At 38.6% G+C, this 19371-nt stretch overlaps 1 protein-coding gene across 7 annotated transcripts in view; it reads left to right on the top strand.

The window, feature by feature from the left end:
- The window catches only part of Wdr48 (WD repeat domain 48), a 51604-nt gene that overhangs the window by 21651 nt on the left and 10582 nt on the right, over nucleotides 1-19371 (top strand). For all 7 annotated transcript variants that reach the window (XM_020178460.2, XM_074060187.1, XM_074060188.1 and 4 more), the window contains 11 exons: nucleotides 808-886; nucleotides 1569-1651; nucleotides 1772-1901; nucleotides 3999-4087; nucleotides 4572-4673; nucleotides 8696-8920; nucleotides 11434-11508; nucleotides 12409-12511; nucleotides 13774-13871; nucleotides 18181-18288; nucleotides 18593-18689. In XM_020178460.2, coding sequence (XP_020034049.1) covers nucleotides 808-886; nucleotides 1569-1651; nucleotides 1772-1901; nucleotides 3999-4087; nucleotides 4572-4673; nucleotides 8696-8920; nucleotides 11434-11508; nucleotides 12409-12511; nucleotides 13774-13871; nucleotides 18181-18288; nucleotides 18593-18689 — 1189 coding nt within the window. The remainder of the gene's footprint in view (nucleotides 1-807; nucleotides 887-1568; nucleotides 1652-1771; nucleotides 1902-3998; nucleotides 4088-4571; nucleotides 4674-8695; nucleotides 8921-11433; nucleotides 11509-12408; nucleotides 12512-13773; nucleotides 13872-18180; nucleotides 18289-18592; nucleotides 18690-19371) is intronic.

Below are 19371 nucleotides of genomic sequence, written 5' to 3' on the forward strand. Positions count from 1 at the left end.
TCTAAAAGAATCTGGCAGTCTGTCTTTTCTGTTTTTGAACCTTTTCTATGTTTGAACCTTTTTTTTCCTGATCTTTTATGACAAGGTTGAATAGCATTGTTTCCTCAAACACATGTAGAGAGCTGTTTTCTGTGCCTATGAAGTATCTCATACATGCCTATTTTTGGTGTCTGGCTGTAACTAAATACTCAGCTCTGAAAGGCTTCTCCTAGTAATTAAGCCAGATGAGAGGAGTTGAAGAGTCTTTGGTTACTGAGTTGAAATCATGATGCAGATATTATTTACTCAGCCCGTGGGTTTCATTTCTTCTCTAAAGGACTGTAGATATCGTAAGGAAAAAGCATAAGTGTTTATCTCCCTTTGTCATCAAGACAGACTCCTCACTGCACTCATCCAGCTCATTTCTGTCCTTCTGTGAGCCTTCACTGCCACTGAGTCAAATCTCCCAGCCTGCAGATTCCCTCAGGTCCTTTCTGTTCTTTCTGGTGAATCTGTTCCACTAGTACTATGTGTCTCACACAGTCCCTGTCACAGAACTTGTTGCCTTCACTACCATAAGTCATAAACGCTAGCATTTTTTCCTGGAAACCTAGGTATTCATTACTGGTGCACCGTCCCAAAACAGAACTATCCACATCTGTTATCTGGAAGCATCATGTATTTGATAAAGATCTCCTCTAAAGTAGTTTTCAATTTTAAGACAAAGTACTGTGTGTGTCATATTAATTCAAAAATCTGAACATATCTGTAACTTATAATGTATTTCATTTTCTAACGTAAACTTTTATAATTTTTCTTTTATTTCAGCAAGATCCATATATAGCATCTATGGAACACCATACTGACTGGGTAAACGACATTGTACTCTGTTGTAATGGGAAAACATGTAAGTTTTTTTGTTTGGATTTTTGGGCTTATTTTTAATTAACTAAAAATTACTATTTTTCATTTTTATGTAATCTTTTTTATTGAAATATAACATAATACAGAAACATTGAGTTTATAGTTCAATAAAAATTCAAGAAACAGAATATTACCAGACCCATCCCCCTTTGTGTGTACCCTTTCAGTCATTTGCCTTGCCCCAAGGTAATTGCTGTCCTGGCTTCTGAACACCACAGATTAGTTTTACATGCATTTGAAGTTTATGTCGACTCATTTAGTATGTTTTCCTTATAAATACCTCTTTTTCTTATTTTGGTAAGATTCATTTCTTGATTTTACAGCCTGAGTTATATTTTTCTCAGTTAAATTAGTTGGAAGGCTGTAGACATAGCTCATGTGGTAGAGAGCTTGTAGCCCTGTATTCAAACTCCAGTACCACAAAAAAAAAAAGTAGTTGGGCCTTCACTTGGGACATATGAAAAGTTTACTCTGCCTAGTTTAAAAGAAAAAGAAAGAAAGAAAGGCCAATATAAATACATGAGATAATATACAGTAGGTTCTACAGGGCTTTTTAAGAGTGTGTGTGTGTGAGAGCATGAGTTTGGAATGTAATCTCATTATAAGAAAAATTTCAAAGTTATGTCACACCACTGATAGTTTTGTTAATTTGTTGCCTCTTCTAGTAATATCTGCTTCTTCTGACACAACAGTGAAAGTATGGAATGCACATAAGGGATTTTGCATGTCAACATTAAGAACACATAAGGTAAACCAACTAACAGTTCTCTGTGTCTTTTGGTGTAATATTGGGATTTTAGTACTTTTGCATGGCTCATTTTTTTAATTGATCTACAGAGTAAATCATCATGTGTCTGTTCTGTTACAGGATTATGTAAAGGCCTTAGCATATGCCAAGGACAAAGAACTGGTAGCATCAGCTGGGTTGGACAGGCAAATATTTCTCTGGGATGTGAATACTCTAACAGCATTGACTGCCTCAAATAACACTGTAACAAGTAAGGTGTTTGAAAAACATTTGTTTGAAAGTGATCTAAGTTGACATAAATAAAGAGTGGTTTATAAAACATCTTTGATAGGTTTGTATCAAGACAGTCGTTCATATTTTGAGAGTGCTTCTACCTCCAGTAACCCCCAATAGTATGATTGAACAACAGGAGCTAGTTCCTCACTGTAGTCTAAACACGGTAACTTCTCCATGTGTAACGCGGTTATTTTTTGTACATGTGCATGTTTTAGCTCCCTAGATAAGTATAAGTCCCTGCAGGATAGAAAAGTATCTTTTCTACTTTGTATCTTCCATAGAATTGCCTGACCTAAATTCACACACTCAGCAGGTATTATTGAAGGAAGTGGTGATTATCTGACAAAGCAGGTGGTTTGTAATTTGAAAGTGTTACTGTCCATTAAGATCTTTTGAGTTAATGGCCAAGATGAAAAATACCCAGGGAGAGAAAAGGATTCCAGGGCTGCAATTGAGTAGGTCTGTTTCAGAGCTGCCCTAAAGAGTCCATTTAATTCCCAGGGAGGCTAGGGTACTTTTAGAGGCAATTCAGGGACATTCACAGTAGGTTAATAGCATGACTGTTTGATAAACTAACAAATCTCAGACTACCAGGTCAGAATTACACAAATCTAGACTTAAAATTCAGCATCGTGCTTGGCTCAACTTACTAGAGCCCTCTAGGCCATATGTCAGAAGGGACTTGTAGGAGCACATTTCTGGCTTAGCTTGGATTGAAAGGTCTGTTTAAGACATGAACTTAGACTTTCTAGGTTTCTATATTATGGGTCCACTTTGTAATGATTCTGTGGAATCCCATGACATAGCGCTAACTTGACCTAGTGTATGCCAGGAAGGGTACAAGGGGAGAATGATGTTTATAATTTCATAAATTTTTGTATTGCCCTGTTTGCCAGGAAATATGTGAAGTTCTGAACACTTTGCTCCCTTTGTTCTCCTTGATTTTTCACCTGTATACCGTCACAGTGATTCAGCAGCTAGTCCCTGCCTGATAACATACCAGGCTCTTAACTGTGTGCAAGGCCTGCCTCAAAGAGATACCAAAGAGAAGGGAACAAAGCAATCCACATAGAATTGACTGTATAAAGTCAGAGACTAAGCTTAGCGGGTATGAATTCTGCTGGAGAAACGTCTTGCTTAGAATTGTTTACAGACAAGTTATTTTTATGAGTATAGAAATAATACTAATAACAGTTAACGTTTATTGAATACTTACACGCATTTTTCTAAGTGCCTCGTGTATTAACTCCTTTACTAATATAACTTCTCGGTATGTTTATTTTTGTAAAATTAGAGTCACGCTATTTTTTTTTTTGGTTTATTATTCATTTATTCATATGTGCATACATTGTTTGGGGCTTCTCTCGCCCTTGCCCCCCACCCCCCTCGCTTCCAGGCAGAACCGGTTCTGACCCCTTCTCCAATTTTGTTGAAGAGAAGACATAAGTAATAATAAGAAAGACATAGCGCTTTTGCCAGTTTGAGATAAGGATAGCTACACAGAGAGATTCGTAGTGTTGCTTCCATGCACATGTGTATTACAATCTGAATTGATTCATCTCTACCAGACCTCTTCACTACTGCCCAGTCACCTTCCCATAGTAGAGTCACACTATTTAAATAGTGTTATGTAGTTTTTACTGCAGTGGTACTGAGTTCTGAATCAAGGGGCATGAACATGGTTCTTGCTGTTAAGCATTACCTTGTTTTTTTGTCTGATTTGGTGTGTGAAAATAGTATTTTTGTTTTGTATTTCCTTGAATAATAATGAGTTTGGATTTTTTTTCATGACACAAGTATATCTTTGAAAATACCTTAGGTGGATATTTTTTAATGGCATACAATTCAGTATCGCAAGTATTATTGAGCACTTACATATACTCAAATCCAGAAAAGATACAAATTTTGATAATGACTCTTTTACTTAGAATTATCTCCATTATAGATAGATTGCTTCCCCTGAAAGTACTTATAAAGATAAGATTATCTAAATAAACTTGAAATTTTTGCCGACTAGTTACTAAACAGTTGATAATTTTTGTTAACATTTAACTCCATTTATCCTCAATAGCTTCTTCTTTAAGTGGGAACAAAGATTCCATTTATAGTCTGGCCATGAACCAACTGGGAACAATCATTGTATCAGGGTCCACAGAGAAGGTAAGGGAGAACTTAAAGTATGTTTGAACCTAAAAAACAAAGAAACCGTAATAATTTAATCTATGTAATTATTAGACATAGGGACAGTTCTGGACATGGTGGCACATGACTGTAGTCCTACCACTCAAGAGACTGAGGCAAGAGGAGCAGTATAAGTCTCGGAATTCGAAACCAGCCTGGGCAACACAGCCAAGACCCTGTCTCAAAAAAAAGAGTAGTTTTTCCTAGTGGATGCTAAAAGATGTGTTATTCAAATAAATAAGAGTGCAGTTGTATAACTGCCGTATGTAAAGTGATGGGGAGAGGGGGAGCACTGTGTATTTTTGACATTAGAAAGGTTAGGAGCCTTAGACAACAAACATTGGCTGAAGCAATTTTTTCCTCTTAGAATTTAGTGGTTGTTATTTGACTTACAAAAGTCATCTGTTATTTAAATTTGGTTGTGTATATTTCAGTTTGTATAATAATCTGTTAAAATTCACAGGTTTTAAGGGTATGGGATCCAAGAACCTGTGCAAAACTAATGAAGCTGAAAGGGCACACAGATAATGTAAAAGCACTGCTCTTGAACAGAGACGGCACACAGGTATGCAGTAGTTTGGACGTTTACCCAATGAGCCTGTCAGAAATTTCCCTACTTTGTATATTATTTCATAGGTTGATTTGAACCAAAAGCCAAACATATTATAAATTGTGACCTAATTTCAATATTTAAAATACTAAATTGCACATATAATCACATTTTAAAACTATTTCTCTTCCTTTTAAATAAAACCAAGGAATTTCCTTAGAATAATTCTAATGCAGATGAGTATATGGAATTATGGTATATAAAGGTAAAATAACTAAAAACCTTACCTGTGTACAGCAGAAGAAAGTTTTGATACTGAACACTTCTTGGCAGCATTTTAAGCAGAAAATCTCACAGTAGTCTGACTTGAGCAAATTATGTCAGTTGACTGTGTCAACTGTTTAATTTTCTAGTAGTGCTTAGAATCATCATTTCAAAGAAAAACATTTCAGTAATGTTTGAATATTAGCTCTGTTGGCTACAAAATTTGCAAATTAGAAACCATAATTCTGTTTGTTCTGAAGCAATGAAAAAGAAATTTTTCATAAATGTAGATAATAAACAAAAACTGAGCAGGATTTTATGATATGACATACTTCTACTGTGTACCCCTGCCTTCACCAGTCATTTTTATTTTTGAGGGCAGTGATAAATTCAGAGATAATTGGAATTAATTGTGATGGGGTTAGGAAATGGTGACAGGAAAATGATGAGAGAAGAAATACCATCAGCCTGTCACTCCCATGAAAATTTTGACGATGAAGATTGCCTCACACATGAATCAGAGAAATCTTTATCTCCAGTGCTGTGAGGAAGGCTTGAAAGACTAGCCAGAGGAAATCATATTTCAGAACCTGGAGAAGTATGAAGATACCCATGGAGGTCTTAGGAAATGGAAGCATCTTGCTCTTAATGTGCTGTGTACCTTGAGAACACTTACTAACCTTCAATTTGTTCATCTGCAAAGTGAAAGTCATAGTCTATAGTTTATGTAGTTTGTATGTACATATTTTCTTGCCTGTAAACAAGGGCATTTTCTAGAGCTCTCATTTCTTTGCAGAACATTTTTGCATGAGTCTGTGCAGCCTAGTACAGCTCTTCACTGTTCTGCATTGCAGCTACAAGGCTGTATTTGAGATGGTGCCCAGGCCTGTTCAATTAGCTTTGTCCAAAGCTGGACTGGATCACATGGTCTCCATGCTCTCCAGAAGAGGGCCGTGGGTCTAGCATGCCTTCTAAAGCTCTTCCTGTCTACTGTACTGTATGCCTTGTTTCTTGTCTATACAGTTACAAATGTGTCTGTATATAAGATGATTTAACTATCACAGGAAAGTGCACTTTTTCCCTGGAGTCAGCTACATTTATTCTAAGCAGTGACTGATCTGTACTCTTAAAAACTGTCTGTCACTTTTATAGTGCTTAATTGACAGGAATCATTCCTCATCTAGTTTCTTTTCCATCCATTTTCCTTATTGGCAGTTGTTGACTAAACATAAGTTATACTACCACAATAAAGCATTTTTATATTAGTGAATTGATCAACAAAACAGCTCTAATAACTACCTGTTTGGAAAATAGGAAAAAATAAAAAAACTGATTCTTGAATTCTTGTGGAAGAGATAATTACTAGTTTCTGACCAGAACGTATATTACATCCTGCAGAATTGCCCTGCAGGCTTGTAATGTAGAATATATATGTACTCTGTATTATATATAATATGCCAATGATATATACACACACACATACTTTAGGCTAGTGAATCCCATGAACATTGAATGTTGTCTTACTCCTTTCTTATAGAGTAAGATCTTATTTGCAAAATCTTATTTCAGGTTTTGCCCAAGGGAGTTCTTCCTATGAAGAAGTTTTCCAGTACTACAGTTGTTTTGATTGCTGCCAGTGTTATTGGGCAAAGCCACATGTCTTCTCATTCATTGTACTCACTCAGGCACTTAATTACTTAAGGATCTGGGACAACCTGCCATCTTGGTTTGAATAGGTCATGTCCTTGTGTGTCACTCATGGGGTTTTTCTGGTAATATAAGTCCTAAACCTAATGTATGGATCTGAGAGTCTCAGTGTCACAACTTTTTACTCCAACTTACCTTGCCTCCTTGGCTGCTGTTATTGGAAGTTGAGATTATGTGTGAGTGACCATCCCAAGAACACACCTGACTCCAGGACATAGGAGTCAGTTTTACCCATCTTCATTGGTAAAACAGAAAACACCTGATTGGGGTTACAGACACTCGGTCTGATTTAGCAGAATAATTTGGATACTCTGTTCTAGTCTCGGAAGTCATCTCATAAAGGACATCTTCATGTTTATCCAGCAGGAAGACAGAGATTGTGCAGTGACTCCTCCTCAGGTTCCTAAAAAGCACTACATCTTATTTATTTTTTGGTGGTGGTGCCAGACATTGTTGTTACACTCTTAAGTACCAGATGCTGCAAAGCAGTGGGCCAACAGTATATTACTATAGAAACGGTTGCTCTCTATTTGGGGCTTGCTTTTTTGTAGTCTTCAAATATTGACTACTCTCAGAAGTTCTTTTGTGTTCTAGATCAGGATTGATAAAACTTGTGTTTCCTCCTCTGTTTCCAGCTGTACACTCTTGAGTTTGGAAGTTTTCCTATTGCATGTTACCCAAGGTCTTTTGCAAGCCATCATATTTGTCTTCCTTTGCCTCTTTCTTGTTAGACCTCACTTCTGTAGATGCATGATCTAGAACCTAAGTATATAAAGCTTTACTGATGGCATTGCTGCCTCAGAGTAGCACCTCCTCCTGGAATGGAGAGCCCTCCTTGGTTCCTACCCCACAGAGTATCATGGTTCTCCCACACCCAGGCTGAAGTTTATTTCTTAGTTAGCCTTTTGGTTCCTTTTGAACTGTTTGGAGTAGGTGATGAAACCCCTGATGCTCCTGACAATTTGTGAGGGAGTCTGCTAGTATTCATTTATTTAATTAAACCTGCCCAAAATTGTAGAGACTCCTTAAAGTTGTGAGGCAGGCTGGTAAGTCTTTAAAAAAACCTCATCTGTTGTAGCACCTTCCAAATCTCCAAGCCCAAAACAACCTTCTCTTTTTTGAAGTTCCTTTGCTCACTTAATTTCATACTCCAGCACCAGCAAATACTTTATCCTCAGGGCCATTGTTTTTCCCAAGGAAATGAAGTTTTTGCCTCTCTGCACGTCACCACAGTAACTGCTGAAAAACACTAAGCATGCTGAGTATGGGTGTGGGTGGTCATATAGCCTGTTTCTATCAGACTGCCCACGTGCTTAGCCCTGGTTTGTGTGCCAACAGCCTCTGTGTAGTTAGTTGACTCTCCTGAACTTTCAGAAATTGTCAGAATTACTGATATTTAACTCACCTGAGGCTCATGTGAAACGTGTTCAAGGTCACAGGGAGTGATAAACTTGGAACTAGATTTCGCTTCTGATTTCTGTTGGTAGAATTTGAGACCTAGTGGGATGTCAGGAATCCAGAGCCATGAGGGAAGGGACAAGACAGAGGTATGACCAGGACTCCAAAAGGCTTGCCAACCTAGAGCAATGCTTGTCAAACCCAAAGTGCATCAGAATCACCTGGAGACCTGTTAGCATCCATTGCTGGGCTCCACTAGAACTCCTGCTTCATTGGGTCTGGATTGGACCCAAGAATTCCCATTTTAACAGTTCCCAGAGAAGAGGATGCTGCTGGAACCACTGCCACTATAATTTTCATTCCTTTCAAACTTCATCTCTTTTCATATAGATAATCAGAACAGGACTTGCCTTCATGATTTACTAATAATCAACAGATGGCCAGGCAGAGAGGGCAGAGACAGTTTTGCTCAAAGGTGTCCCCTACATTTGTACACACTGTTGCCTTTGGTCATTTCAGACAGTGTACATGCTAGGAGAAACCTTTATCAGAGACAGAAGTACAGGTTGTTGTTTAATGGTGTAGAATCAGTAGAGAAGCCAAGTACAAATCATAGGAAATTAAGAACTGCTTAGTGGGTTTCTAACCTTCCTGTTCTTTGTTTGCAGTGCCTCTCTGGTAGTTCTGATGGGACAATTCGCCTTTGGTCCCTTGGCCAGCAGAGGTGTATAGCAACATACCGAGTCCATGATGAAGGTGTTTGGGCCCTGCAAGTCAATGATGCCTTTACACATGTGTATTCTGGAGGAAGGGACAGGAAGATTTATTGTACAGACCTCAGAAACCCTGACATTCGGGTACTGATATGTGAAGAAAAAGCACCAGTTCTCAAGGTATGTCAAATATTTTGGTTTTATAATTAAGGTTGTTATTAGCCAAGTGTAGCAAAATCCATATTAAAACACAAATCATCTGTAGAGTTGGCAAAAAGATCTCTTGTCAGCCAGATGCCTAGCTACTTCAGAGGCTGAGATCAGGAGGATCATGTTTGAAGGCCAGCCTGGGCAAGACCCTCATCTCTAAAATAACCAGAGCAAAATGGACTGGAGATGTGGCTCAAGTGATAGTGTATCTGCTTTGCAAGTGCAAATCTCTAAGTTTAAACCCCAGTCCCACCCAAAAAAAAGAAGGTATCTTGTCATAAGTAGAATTTTTTTTTTTTATGTAGTACCGGGGATTGAACCCAGAACCTTGCACATCTTGCACATGCTAGGAAAGTTCTCTACCATTAGAATCGTGCCTCTAGCCCTTTTGTTTTTGTTTTGTTTTTGAGATAGAGGTTTGGTAACTTTCCCAGGGCTGGCCTCAAACTCATGATCCTCCTGCCTCCACTTCCTGAGTGATTTGCAGGCATCGGCCATCATGCCCAGCTCATAGGTAGAATTTGACAAAATAACGGCACCTGTCTAGATGGAAGAGTGAGGTATAGAGCCTCCGGGGGTCAGTGCTGAGGCAGTTTTGTAAGTCAACTGTAGAAGAGATTGTGCCTTCTTGGTTACAATTCTGATGCACAGCTTTCCCACTGGTGAATTCTAGCGAGGTTGTCTCACACTTGCTCCAGAGCTTGCCTGACTTTCCTGACTTTCCCTTAGGAGAAGGAATATGAGCAGTTATCTGTGAGTAGACAACAAAGTGGGGAGGGGAGGACGGGTGTCCTAGGAAATGTGTCTACCAACGCAGGAGTAGGAGATGGGAGAGTACTCTTGAAGCAGAAGAGGGAACCAGCTGTTTGACACTCTACATACTCACTGCCTCAAAGCAGTCCTGATAATCAGTCTCTGTGATATGGGCAAAAAGTGACCTGAGATAGACGGCACACCCTAGTGACCAAACCAACAGTCCTTCAGAGAAGCAAAGGGTTGAGCTGATTGAGTGGTCATACTCATGCAGCAAGTGGGCAGGCAGCAACCCACTGGGAGCTGAATAACATGGATCAGAAATAACTGCATTGTGAGCCCTGCAGACACCAGGAGCTCTTGACTGTGAGGAAAAGACTAAAAGAACTTGGCACAAACATATTCATACATTATAAATAGCATCACTAAACTGAGGAAGAGTCCTAGGCAGGAGTCCAGCCCTTTTCCACCATTCTGAACCTGCACTGTTTTTCCTGTAGTGGATAAGTGTAAAGTGATTCCATTTGTGTTACATGCATATGCTTAAGGTTATTCTTATGTGTGCAGCATTTTGAAAATTCTGACAGATGTATGGTAATCTTTTCACAGATGTCCTGTCCTTAGGTAGGGGCTACTTTTCACTTTTGATGTTGCTGGGATTTTTTTTTTTCTATAAACATTATCAAAGAAAACCTATTAAGAAAGAATGTAAAAACTGGAGTAAACAAAGTGCTGCTATTTTTCGAAAGTTTTCATTTTTTGACTGTATTCATTTAGGTCCCTCACTTAAGTTCATCCTGGCCAGACACAGTGATGTTTACCTGTAATCTCAGTTATTTGGGAGGCCAAAGCAGGAGGATTGTAAGTTCAAGCCAGTCTGGGAAATTTAGTAAGGGCCTGTCTGAATTTTTTTTTTAGAAAAATAAAGGACTTGGGGTTTAGCTTAGTGGTAGAGTACTTGCCTAGCATGCATGAAGCCCTGGATTCATTCCCCAGTACCACTAAAAAAAAAAAAGACCAAAAGGACTTTCTATAAGCAAATGTAGGCCCCAAAGTGACCACGTGGACTGGAGTGGCCAAGAGATTCTTTATTGCCAGGTGGGATTCAAGCTAGACTTGAGGCAGGCCCGTGACTCTGGAAAACAGAAGCTTAAGGGTGCAGTAAGAACCGAAACTCATCGGCGCCATTATTGCCAACATTCCTCCCCTTTTTGTTTGTTAAGGAAGCGGGGGCGTTGTGTTTGCTCTGGCTTCTTCGAGCTGGCAGGGGGCGGCGTAGGGGAAGGGAGGGTTAGTTGGCAAACAATGTTGGGGTGGTGAAACTCATGATGGCGTACACCCAGCCTCCGAAAATGAAATTTTCCTCTTCCCTGAAGTTGATGAAGGTCCCCTGTAGCCATAGGTTGTAAAGAGTCTCAAGCCAATCCTCTGACCTCTGCATGGTGGGTATTGGGAGTCAAGGAATTGTAACAGGCGTCCTGTAAGGGGGTGTTGATGTTTATAACCCGGTGTCCTGATAGGGTCCATTATAGGTGTCCTCTGGTTGTGCTGTCAGGGGTTGGTATCCTTGGAGGAGAAGCTGGTTAAATTTTTGATTAGCAATAGCAGACATGTAGTATGATAGAAGGGAGGAAGCTTAAGAAGAACACAGCCACTGATTTTGGTGAGAAGTTGCTCCTATAATGCTTTATAGGACTGAATTAGTTTAGCAAAGTGATTCCTTTCCACAGATGGAGCTTGATAGATCAGCTGATCCCCCTCCTGCAATCTGGGTCGCAACAACTAAGTCTACGGTAAATAAATGGGTAAGTAAGCACTGACTTCCTGGCCATGGTTTAGAGATACGGCTTATTATCACAGATGTTCCAGACACTAGTAGTCATTGCTCAGAATGACCCTGCCTCTTAGCAAGCCTTTGGCCAGAACCTGAAAGCCCCTGTGAATGTAAGAGTGATCCTGAAGATCATACTCAAGTTAGTAGTAGAAATGCAGCTTCTGACTTTTCTGTTAGGAGCCAAGATACATATTTGATGTTTTCACTACAGGTAGGCTCTGTTGCCTGATAAAAATCAGTCACTATTAGTATAGCTTCTGGCCTCAGGAAACTGCATTTGAGAACAGAGAAACTTGTCAAGATTCTAATTTTTCTAAGCAAAAGAGAAAGCAGAAAATTGTGCTTTTGAATATATTTCCTTTTTCTCCATAGCATGAAGAACAGGGCTAGAAATATAGCAAAACAGGGTGAATTCAACTGTGATACATTGTAAGAACTTTTGTAAATGTTGCAATATGATAAAAAAAATTAAATTAAAAAGCAATATAGCAAAACAAAGAAGTCATCCAAAGCACTATTCCTTTTAAATCTTTAAGTTTTCTTGCATATTAGACTATTTGTGGGTAACAGGAGAAAGCTTTTGCATTTTTATGCAGGTCAAGTGCTCTTTCTGTGTACTTAGAAAAATTGTTAAATATCTAAATTTCATTGTGGCAATTTGTGATCAATATAATTTTACAGAGTGTGCCTCCCTCTGTGTTTTCTTAAATCATGGTAAATTGTTTTCTGACTGACTGTTTTTGGTTGATGTCATAGTTGTTGAGTTTTTTCACTTGCTTGTTCTTTTAGCTTTATTTTTCTTGCCATTTTAGACAGGTTGGTAAAGCTTGTGTATCATAAAATGATGAAGTAACAATTTTTGTTCCTTTAGACATTGAAGGGAATTCATAATTTTAGGGCATCTGGAGACTATGACAATGACTGCACAAATCCTATATCTCCCCTCTGTACACAGCCTGACCAGGTCATTAAAGGTGAGCAAGAAACTTGGAGGTACTATGTCTTTTACTAAGGTTAATTACAGCTACTAAGAGATTGGCAAACATAAAGGTGATGAACTTTTTCTAAATTCTGATTTAAGCAAAACACTAATAATGTATGGTTTATTTTTGGTACAAGAAAAAGTTATGTTAAAATGGGCTTTTTTGGTCTGTTTGATAATACCCATTCTAACTAAAATGGGCTTTTTGGGTTATTTTTCATTAATCTATATTAATTAATTTATACATGTTGAGGTTTGGTGTGATATTTTAATAATTGCATACAACATGCACTGATCAAATCCAGCCTCCTTTTATCCACCCTCCTGCTTCTTCCCAACCTCTAGTAATCACTATTCTATACTCTCAGTTCAGCTTTCTCTCTCTCTCTCTCTTTTTTTTTTTCTTTCACATATGAATGAGAATATGTGGTACTTGTCTTTTTGTATCTGGCATGTTTTACTTGTTCTCCAATTTCATGCATTTTACTGCAAATGATAGGATTTCATTCTTTGTGGCTGAATAATACTCCATGGTGTGTGTGTGCACATTTTCCTGTAGTATCCAAAGAGATATCTGCATGCTCATGTTTACTGTGGTACTATTCTTGAGTTAATTCTTTTTTGCCCAGCAGCAGGGTAGCCACTTCATAAAATCTGTAGTTTAATATTGTCTTTTGGTGCAAACCAGAAAAGGACAGATATGGTCCTCAAGTTTTACATGTTTCAACTGTAAAAAAAGTATTTAATGTCCAAACTTGGAGTTAGCATCCTACATAGCACATTCATCTGTAATTTGTAGATATCCATGCTCTTACCTTTAGTATAGAACAACCATTCAGGTGACATAAAAGAAAAGGAAGATGGGAAGCAAAAGTAAATGCAAGATGGAACTGATTCAGAGATTTCCTGTCATTATTTGGATTTTTCTCAGTAGACAGAACCGCTGATTCATAATAGCCATTTTCAGTTTGGTTCGTGCTTTGCCCTATGCCAAAGAAGTGAAGAGCCTTTAATTTGTAAACTATATTACGATCAGTTTTTCTTTGAATGTTTATAAATTCAAATAATGAAACAATAGTTGGTTGATTTTAAAGTGCTTTAAATATAATTATGTAATCTTCTGGGTTGCCTTCTCCTTTCTGGTGGGTAATATGGATTATGCTCCTTTTATATACTAGTTAGTAATTATTGCCACGCTGTGATTTTAAATAGAAAAGGACTATCTCACTAATTGTGTTCTTTTTTACTCTTTAGGGGGTGCTAGTATTATTCAGTGCCACATTCTTAATGATAAGAGACATATATTAACCAAAGATACCAATAATAATGTGGCATATTGGGATGTATTAAAGGTGAGTATCTTTTTTAGATTAGATATAGGTTGTTGGTTATATACCCTCATTATTTTTCCTTTTATACACATGATAATCAAGATTAACACATAAAGATTTAATTGTGATAATACCTTATGATGGGGCTGTTTACCATGTGAATGTTAAATAAAACATAGTTTCCTTTTTAAACACATAACTACTGTTTGGATGGAACTGTTTTCTCTGGTTAGTGTATTATAAATTTTGTTATATGCTGCCTTACCTTAAAAGGACCACATCAAAGTTTTTCATCTTTTACACTATAGTCATCTTGGCTTGGATAATTCCTTGAGTGCAGGGAGAGTTGTTCTATGCATTGTAATATGTTTAACCATCAAATGCCAGTAGTCCTACTGCCCTCTTCCCCCCAACTTGTGACAGTCAAAGCTGTCTCCATATATTGCCAGATATTTGGAGGGAAGAAAGAGGAAGAAGAATACAAAACCACCCTAGATTGAGACCCACTGGGGTGCACAAAAGGAAGTTTGGCTGTCTCTGAAGATTTATAGCCATCACTGAGCATCACTTACGACTCTGGGTCACATTATCCTCTATGATCTGGAAGAGTTGAGATGCATTAAGCTATTCGACCATATTCTGAACAGCACTGAACAATTTGTAGGTAGATTGAAATTAGTTTGCTTTTAAATTCTGGCAGCTGTCCCTTCTGAGTGTTGTTGCTGTATTTATTCAATTGTTCAATCCTAAATTGAGTGACTATCATGGGCAAAGAACTGTGTTTGATACAAATCTGTACCATGATCCTTTGTGGTAGAAGGGACAAGAGTAATAATGTGAAAACAATAAAGAATAAACAGATCACACAACAGCTGTGGACAAGGCAGTTACAACTAGAGAAGTCAGGAGAGCTTCATGGTGGAGAAATAATTTGAACAAGGGCCTAAAGGTGCTGAGCCTACGAATAATGGGGAGAAGACATTCAGAGATGGAGTGAATGACAGAGCCATTGAAGAGGGAAGATAAATGCTTATTTGGGGCAAGGTGAGCAATTTTGTTTACATAGAGACAAAGATAAGGGAGTAGTGCAGGTGTAAGGGTAAAATGTGACATTTAGGTCATTTTCCAAAGAGTCAAATTGTAGGCCCCAGAGTTGACCTTTCATTGGTACTGCATGAAGAATCTTAGATAATTTTAGCACAAGAAAATGCCATGTTCAAGAGTAGCAGACATGTATGTAATGGGAAACTGGAAGTCTGAACACAGTTGTCTTCAGTATTAATGACCTAAAAACGTAAAGGAGTAGACAGATACTGGGTATATTGCAAAGGAAGAATTGAAAAGATCTGGTGTTTTGGTTAAGCTCCTGGTTATAAAGAAGAGAGATTCACTTGTTAACTTCATGAGCTGAAGAATAAGATAAGCAGGTTTCCTACTGGGAAAAAGGAGCTGTCTCTGAATAGAAAGCTTGGCCTGACTACCACTTTTACCCCTGTGGGATAGTTACATGATTATGAAATGGTTGCTGGGTGAGCAAGGCTTTAGAGCAAGAGGCCTGAGCCTTTTGAGAGAAAAGTTTAATTGCAGCAGGTGGTGCAGGTCTGTTTAGTTTTTCTCTACAGTAAAGAAATGTTTGGCAGGGGGCTAGAGACTCACGTTTATTTCAGACAGGGGTTCTGTGGTGAGTGGGAGGATCCTGCGCATCCCCAAGGAACTCAGTAATAGAATTTCTTGATTCTTCTTTTTGATGCTCCACCACTAGTTCTGACTATGGTGGGGCTTCACCTCATACTGCCCTGCTCCTGATTATCTCCTGAACAACCAAAAGAGTCTGATCAGGCCAGCTACTTTCTGAAATTGACTGTTAGTTTTCTACCTATGGATCTGTTGCCCACTCTTGCTCTAATTAGCTGATGCTTGAATAGAGTCCTGCTATCTAAAGTGGGAGATACTTCTACATAGATTGGGCTCTGAGCACCATGACTGGCATTTCTGTAATCTAACAGCTTCCCATGTCCAGATACTAAACCTTGATGTTTTGAGGCTGTGTGATCAGATGAACAGATGTGACATGAAGTAGTGTAGGGAAGTCAGGAGTGTTTAGGAACATAGATGTAAGAGTTGAATTTAGCTGCATTCTAATCTTGGCTCTGTCAGCTACTAGCCATGTGATCTATGGGACACACTGCACTTCTCCAAACCTGTGACCTCACAAAATGTGGTGGTGCCTATTTCTTTGCAGTGTTGAGGAATGTTCAAGACCATTTAGCACTGTGCCTGGCACATATTAGCTACAAAGCTGTTGTGCTAATACAGGTGAAAGCTGGTATTTGTCTGGACTAGGATGGAGACAAGGGGGGGGTGGATAAAAAAATGAGTTCAGTATAAAGGAAAGGAAGACTCAAGGATGAATCTAGTTTCCTGTACTGGACAATTTGGTAAATGGAAGTATAGTACATGAAATGTAAAATGAAAAACAGATTTTAGGGAAAAAGGGAAATGCTAAGAAAAACAGTGGATTTGAGTTTATATCTGGGTAGTGGTGTCTAGTGGGCAGATAGCTGTACAGTGTAATGTGTGGGTTAAAAACTGGCTGAATAAAACAGTTCAGCCATCAGCTTATGGATTACAGTTGAGGTTATGGGAAGTGTTGGAGTTTCTAAGGGACGTGTCTAGACTGATAAGAATAAACTGGGTCATTACTCTGGTCAGGGATGTTGGAAAAGGGAAGCCACAAAGATTTGTGATAAGAATGGATAAGAAAGCCAAGAGCCATTGGCAGTTTGTTTCAGAAAGGAGCTTATGGCTAGTAGCCCCAGCCAACTGAGAGTTCACTTAAGGTATGGGCTCCACTACCATACACATGGATTTAACCAATGAAGAGGGCAGGCTGTGTGTAGAGTCCTACAACCAGGACCAGATGGGAGTAGGTTTAATAGTAATTGGGTGGTAAAGAAGGGGAAAGAGTATTGAGGATATAGGAAGTGGCAGTAGCTGGAAATTATTAGGGGTAAGAGGGCCAGGGATAGGTTTTGGTTTGGTTTATTTTTGTTTGGGTTTTTTTTTTTTTTTTTGGCATTTGGGTATGTTTAAAATGGAGGAACTTGAGCATATTTCACTGGTCATGAAGAGAACCCAGTTGAGAATGAGGGTGTCCATGATAGTACAAGTTTCCTTGAAGGAAGATGAGGGAAGACCCAGAGCATAGCCAGAAGGGTACCTTTTTTCCTGTACCAGGAAGAATGGGAGAACAGCTTTTCCCTCCCTCCCTTCCTCCCTCTTCCTCCTCTATCTCCCCTCCCTCTCTTAGTCTCTCTCTTTTTCTTTCTCCTCTCCCTTCTCCCCATTCTCTCAGGAGGAGTCAGAGTGATAGACTTAGAGTAGCCAGGAAAGTGGCAAAGTCAAGATAGGATGAGGGTAGAGATTTGATAAACTTGTGGAGGACTGACTTTGGAAACAGAAAATAAATCCCAGGTAGTAATAATGACCCATGTGAGATTGGAGACCATGAACTTACAGTGGCATCCATGTGGATGTTGATGTTGCCTGGATGAAGGCAGGAACGAGAAATGGACTTCAGGACACTGAGCCAGCGAATGAGCCAGAGCGAGTGTGCAGGCTGCCAGATGGCAGCAAGGGAGATGTACACAGTTTACTGCAACTAATGGCACAGGCCTCAGAAAAATATTAGTTTCCCTTGGAGAGGATGGAGTAAGGAGCTCCCCGTGCATTAGGCAGCCATGCAATGTAGGCGAATTGTAGTCTCCCTTTGAGAAGATGACTGATAAAATAAGACCCCCCAGGAAAGAGCCAAGTTGTTGACTTAAGGAGAGGGAGGGAATGTTGCTGAAACTGGTGATACCACTTGGCACCAGAGGAAGTCCAAGGCATACTTTTGGGGAGCAAACATATTTAGGGAATGAGAGAGGGAATGTTCAGAAAGATTGTAATGGTCAAGAAAGAGAAACTACCTGCTGTATGAGGATAACTTTACAGATCTCTATAACTGCTTAGTAACTTATTTATTACTTGGAGATTTTTCTTCCCTTTTAAGTTTTATTTAATACTGCTTCTGGATGAGAGTGATGGCCTAAAAGTATTTAATTATAATTTATCCCTTAAATTTTTTTCTGATTTTTTTTTTTTTATATTTTTAATCTCAGTAGTTATTTAAAGGCAAATGCATTAAGATAAATAATTGGCTACATTCTTTTTGAAATGCATTTTAGAATTTATTTAATTTAGATAAATGTGAAAATGTATAAAATTTTGAATAGCTAAGTGTCCAATTAATTCATCACTGATCATTATACTTCTTTTTGATGTATAGGCATGTAAAGTTGAAGATCTGGGCAAAGTGGATTTTGAAGATGAAATTAAGAAACGATTTAAAATGGTGTATGTGCCGAATTGGTTCTCAGTAGACTTAAAAACAGGCGTAAGTTAATCAATCTTTGTGATAGTTGAAGATCTCCGTAGTTGATAATTATTCTTAATAATAGAGTTCTATGTTTTTAACTGTGAGAGAGAAAAATTTTTTGTGTTAATACCAACTAGTTTAAATGCTTTTGGTTTTTTTAGTAAACTAAATTATAGTTAGATTGAATCACATGAAACACATTTTGATTACTGAATCTATGGCTTAGCACTTTATTCAGATTGTGCAAGTGAGTAAAAATTTAGAGACTGTTTTAGAGCTTGTATTCAAATGGCGTACCACTGAACAGGTTTTCTTTTGACAGATGTTGACTATTACTTTGGATGAGAGTGACTGTTTTGCTGCTTGGGTTTCTGCAAAAGATGCTGGTTTCAGTAGCCCCGATGGGTCAGATCCAAAATGTGAGTTAAGTGGCTTTTCCTTCCTCTTCTGAAAGAAGTGCTGGGTTTACTGTGCATTCATCTTCGTAAGAGGCCCTTACCTTTATCAGTTCTGTCCTTGGTCAGTATTCTAGACTGTGGTATGTAGAAATAAATGTTTGATGTGTGCAAATGCAGTTTTAGTGGTTTTCTGTGGAAGTAGCACTTTAAAGAATGTGCTTCTTGCCAGCCGTGGCAGTATGTGGCTATAATCCCAGCACTTGGCAACAGAGATAGGATTGTAAATTGAAGGCCAGCTTGAGCTACATAGTAACACCCTGTCTCAAAAACAAGTGATCCTTGTTTTGTTTGTTTTTAAAGAATGGCTGCTTCCAAACAGCCATGTAGAATATCTGTTTGTCCATATCATCATGGCTTTAAACATTCTAAGATAAAATTTTAACACACTTGGCAAAACCTCTTGTCTTGCTTTTAAACATCATTAGCATTGGGTTAAGAATATAACATCAGGGCCAAGCAATGTGGTGCACAATTATAATCTCAGCTACTTGGGAGGCAGAGATAGGAGGATCATGGTTCAAGGCTGGCCTGGGCAAAATAGTAAGACCCTATCTTAACAAATAAACTGGGCATAGTGGTTTCTAACTGTGGTTCCAGCTACTTGTGTGGTACAGGTAAGAGAATCACAGTCCTAGGCTGGCCC

The sequence above is a fragment of the Castor canadensis genome, chromosome 17 (assembly GCF_047511655.1).
Source record: "Castor canadensis chromosome 17, mCasCan1.hap1v2, whole genome shotgun sequence".
NCBI lineage: Eukaryota > Metazoa > Chordata > Mammalia > Rodentia > Castoridae > Castor > Castor canadensis.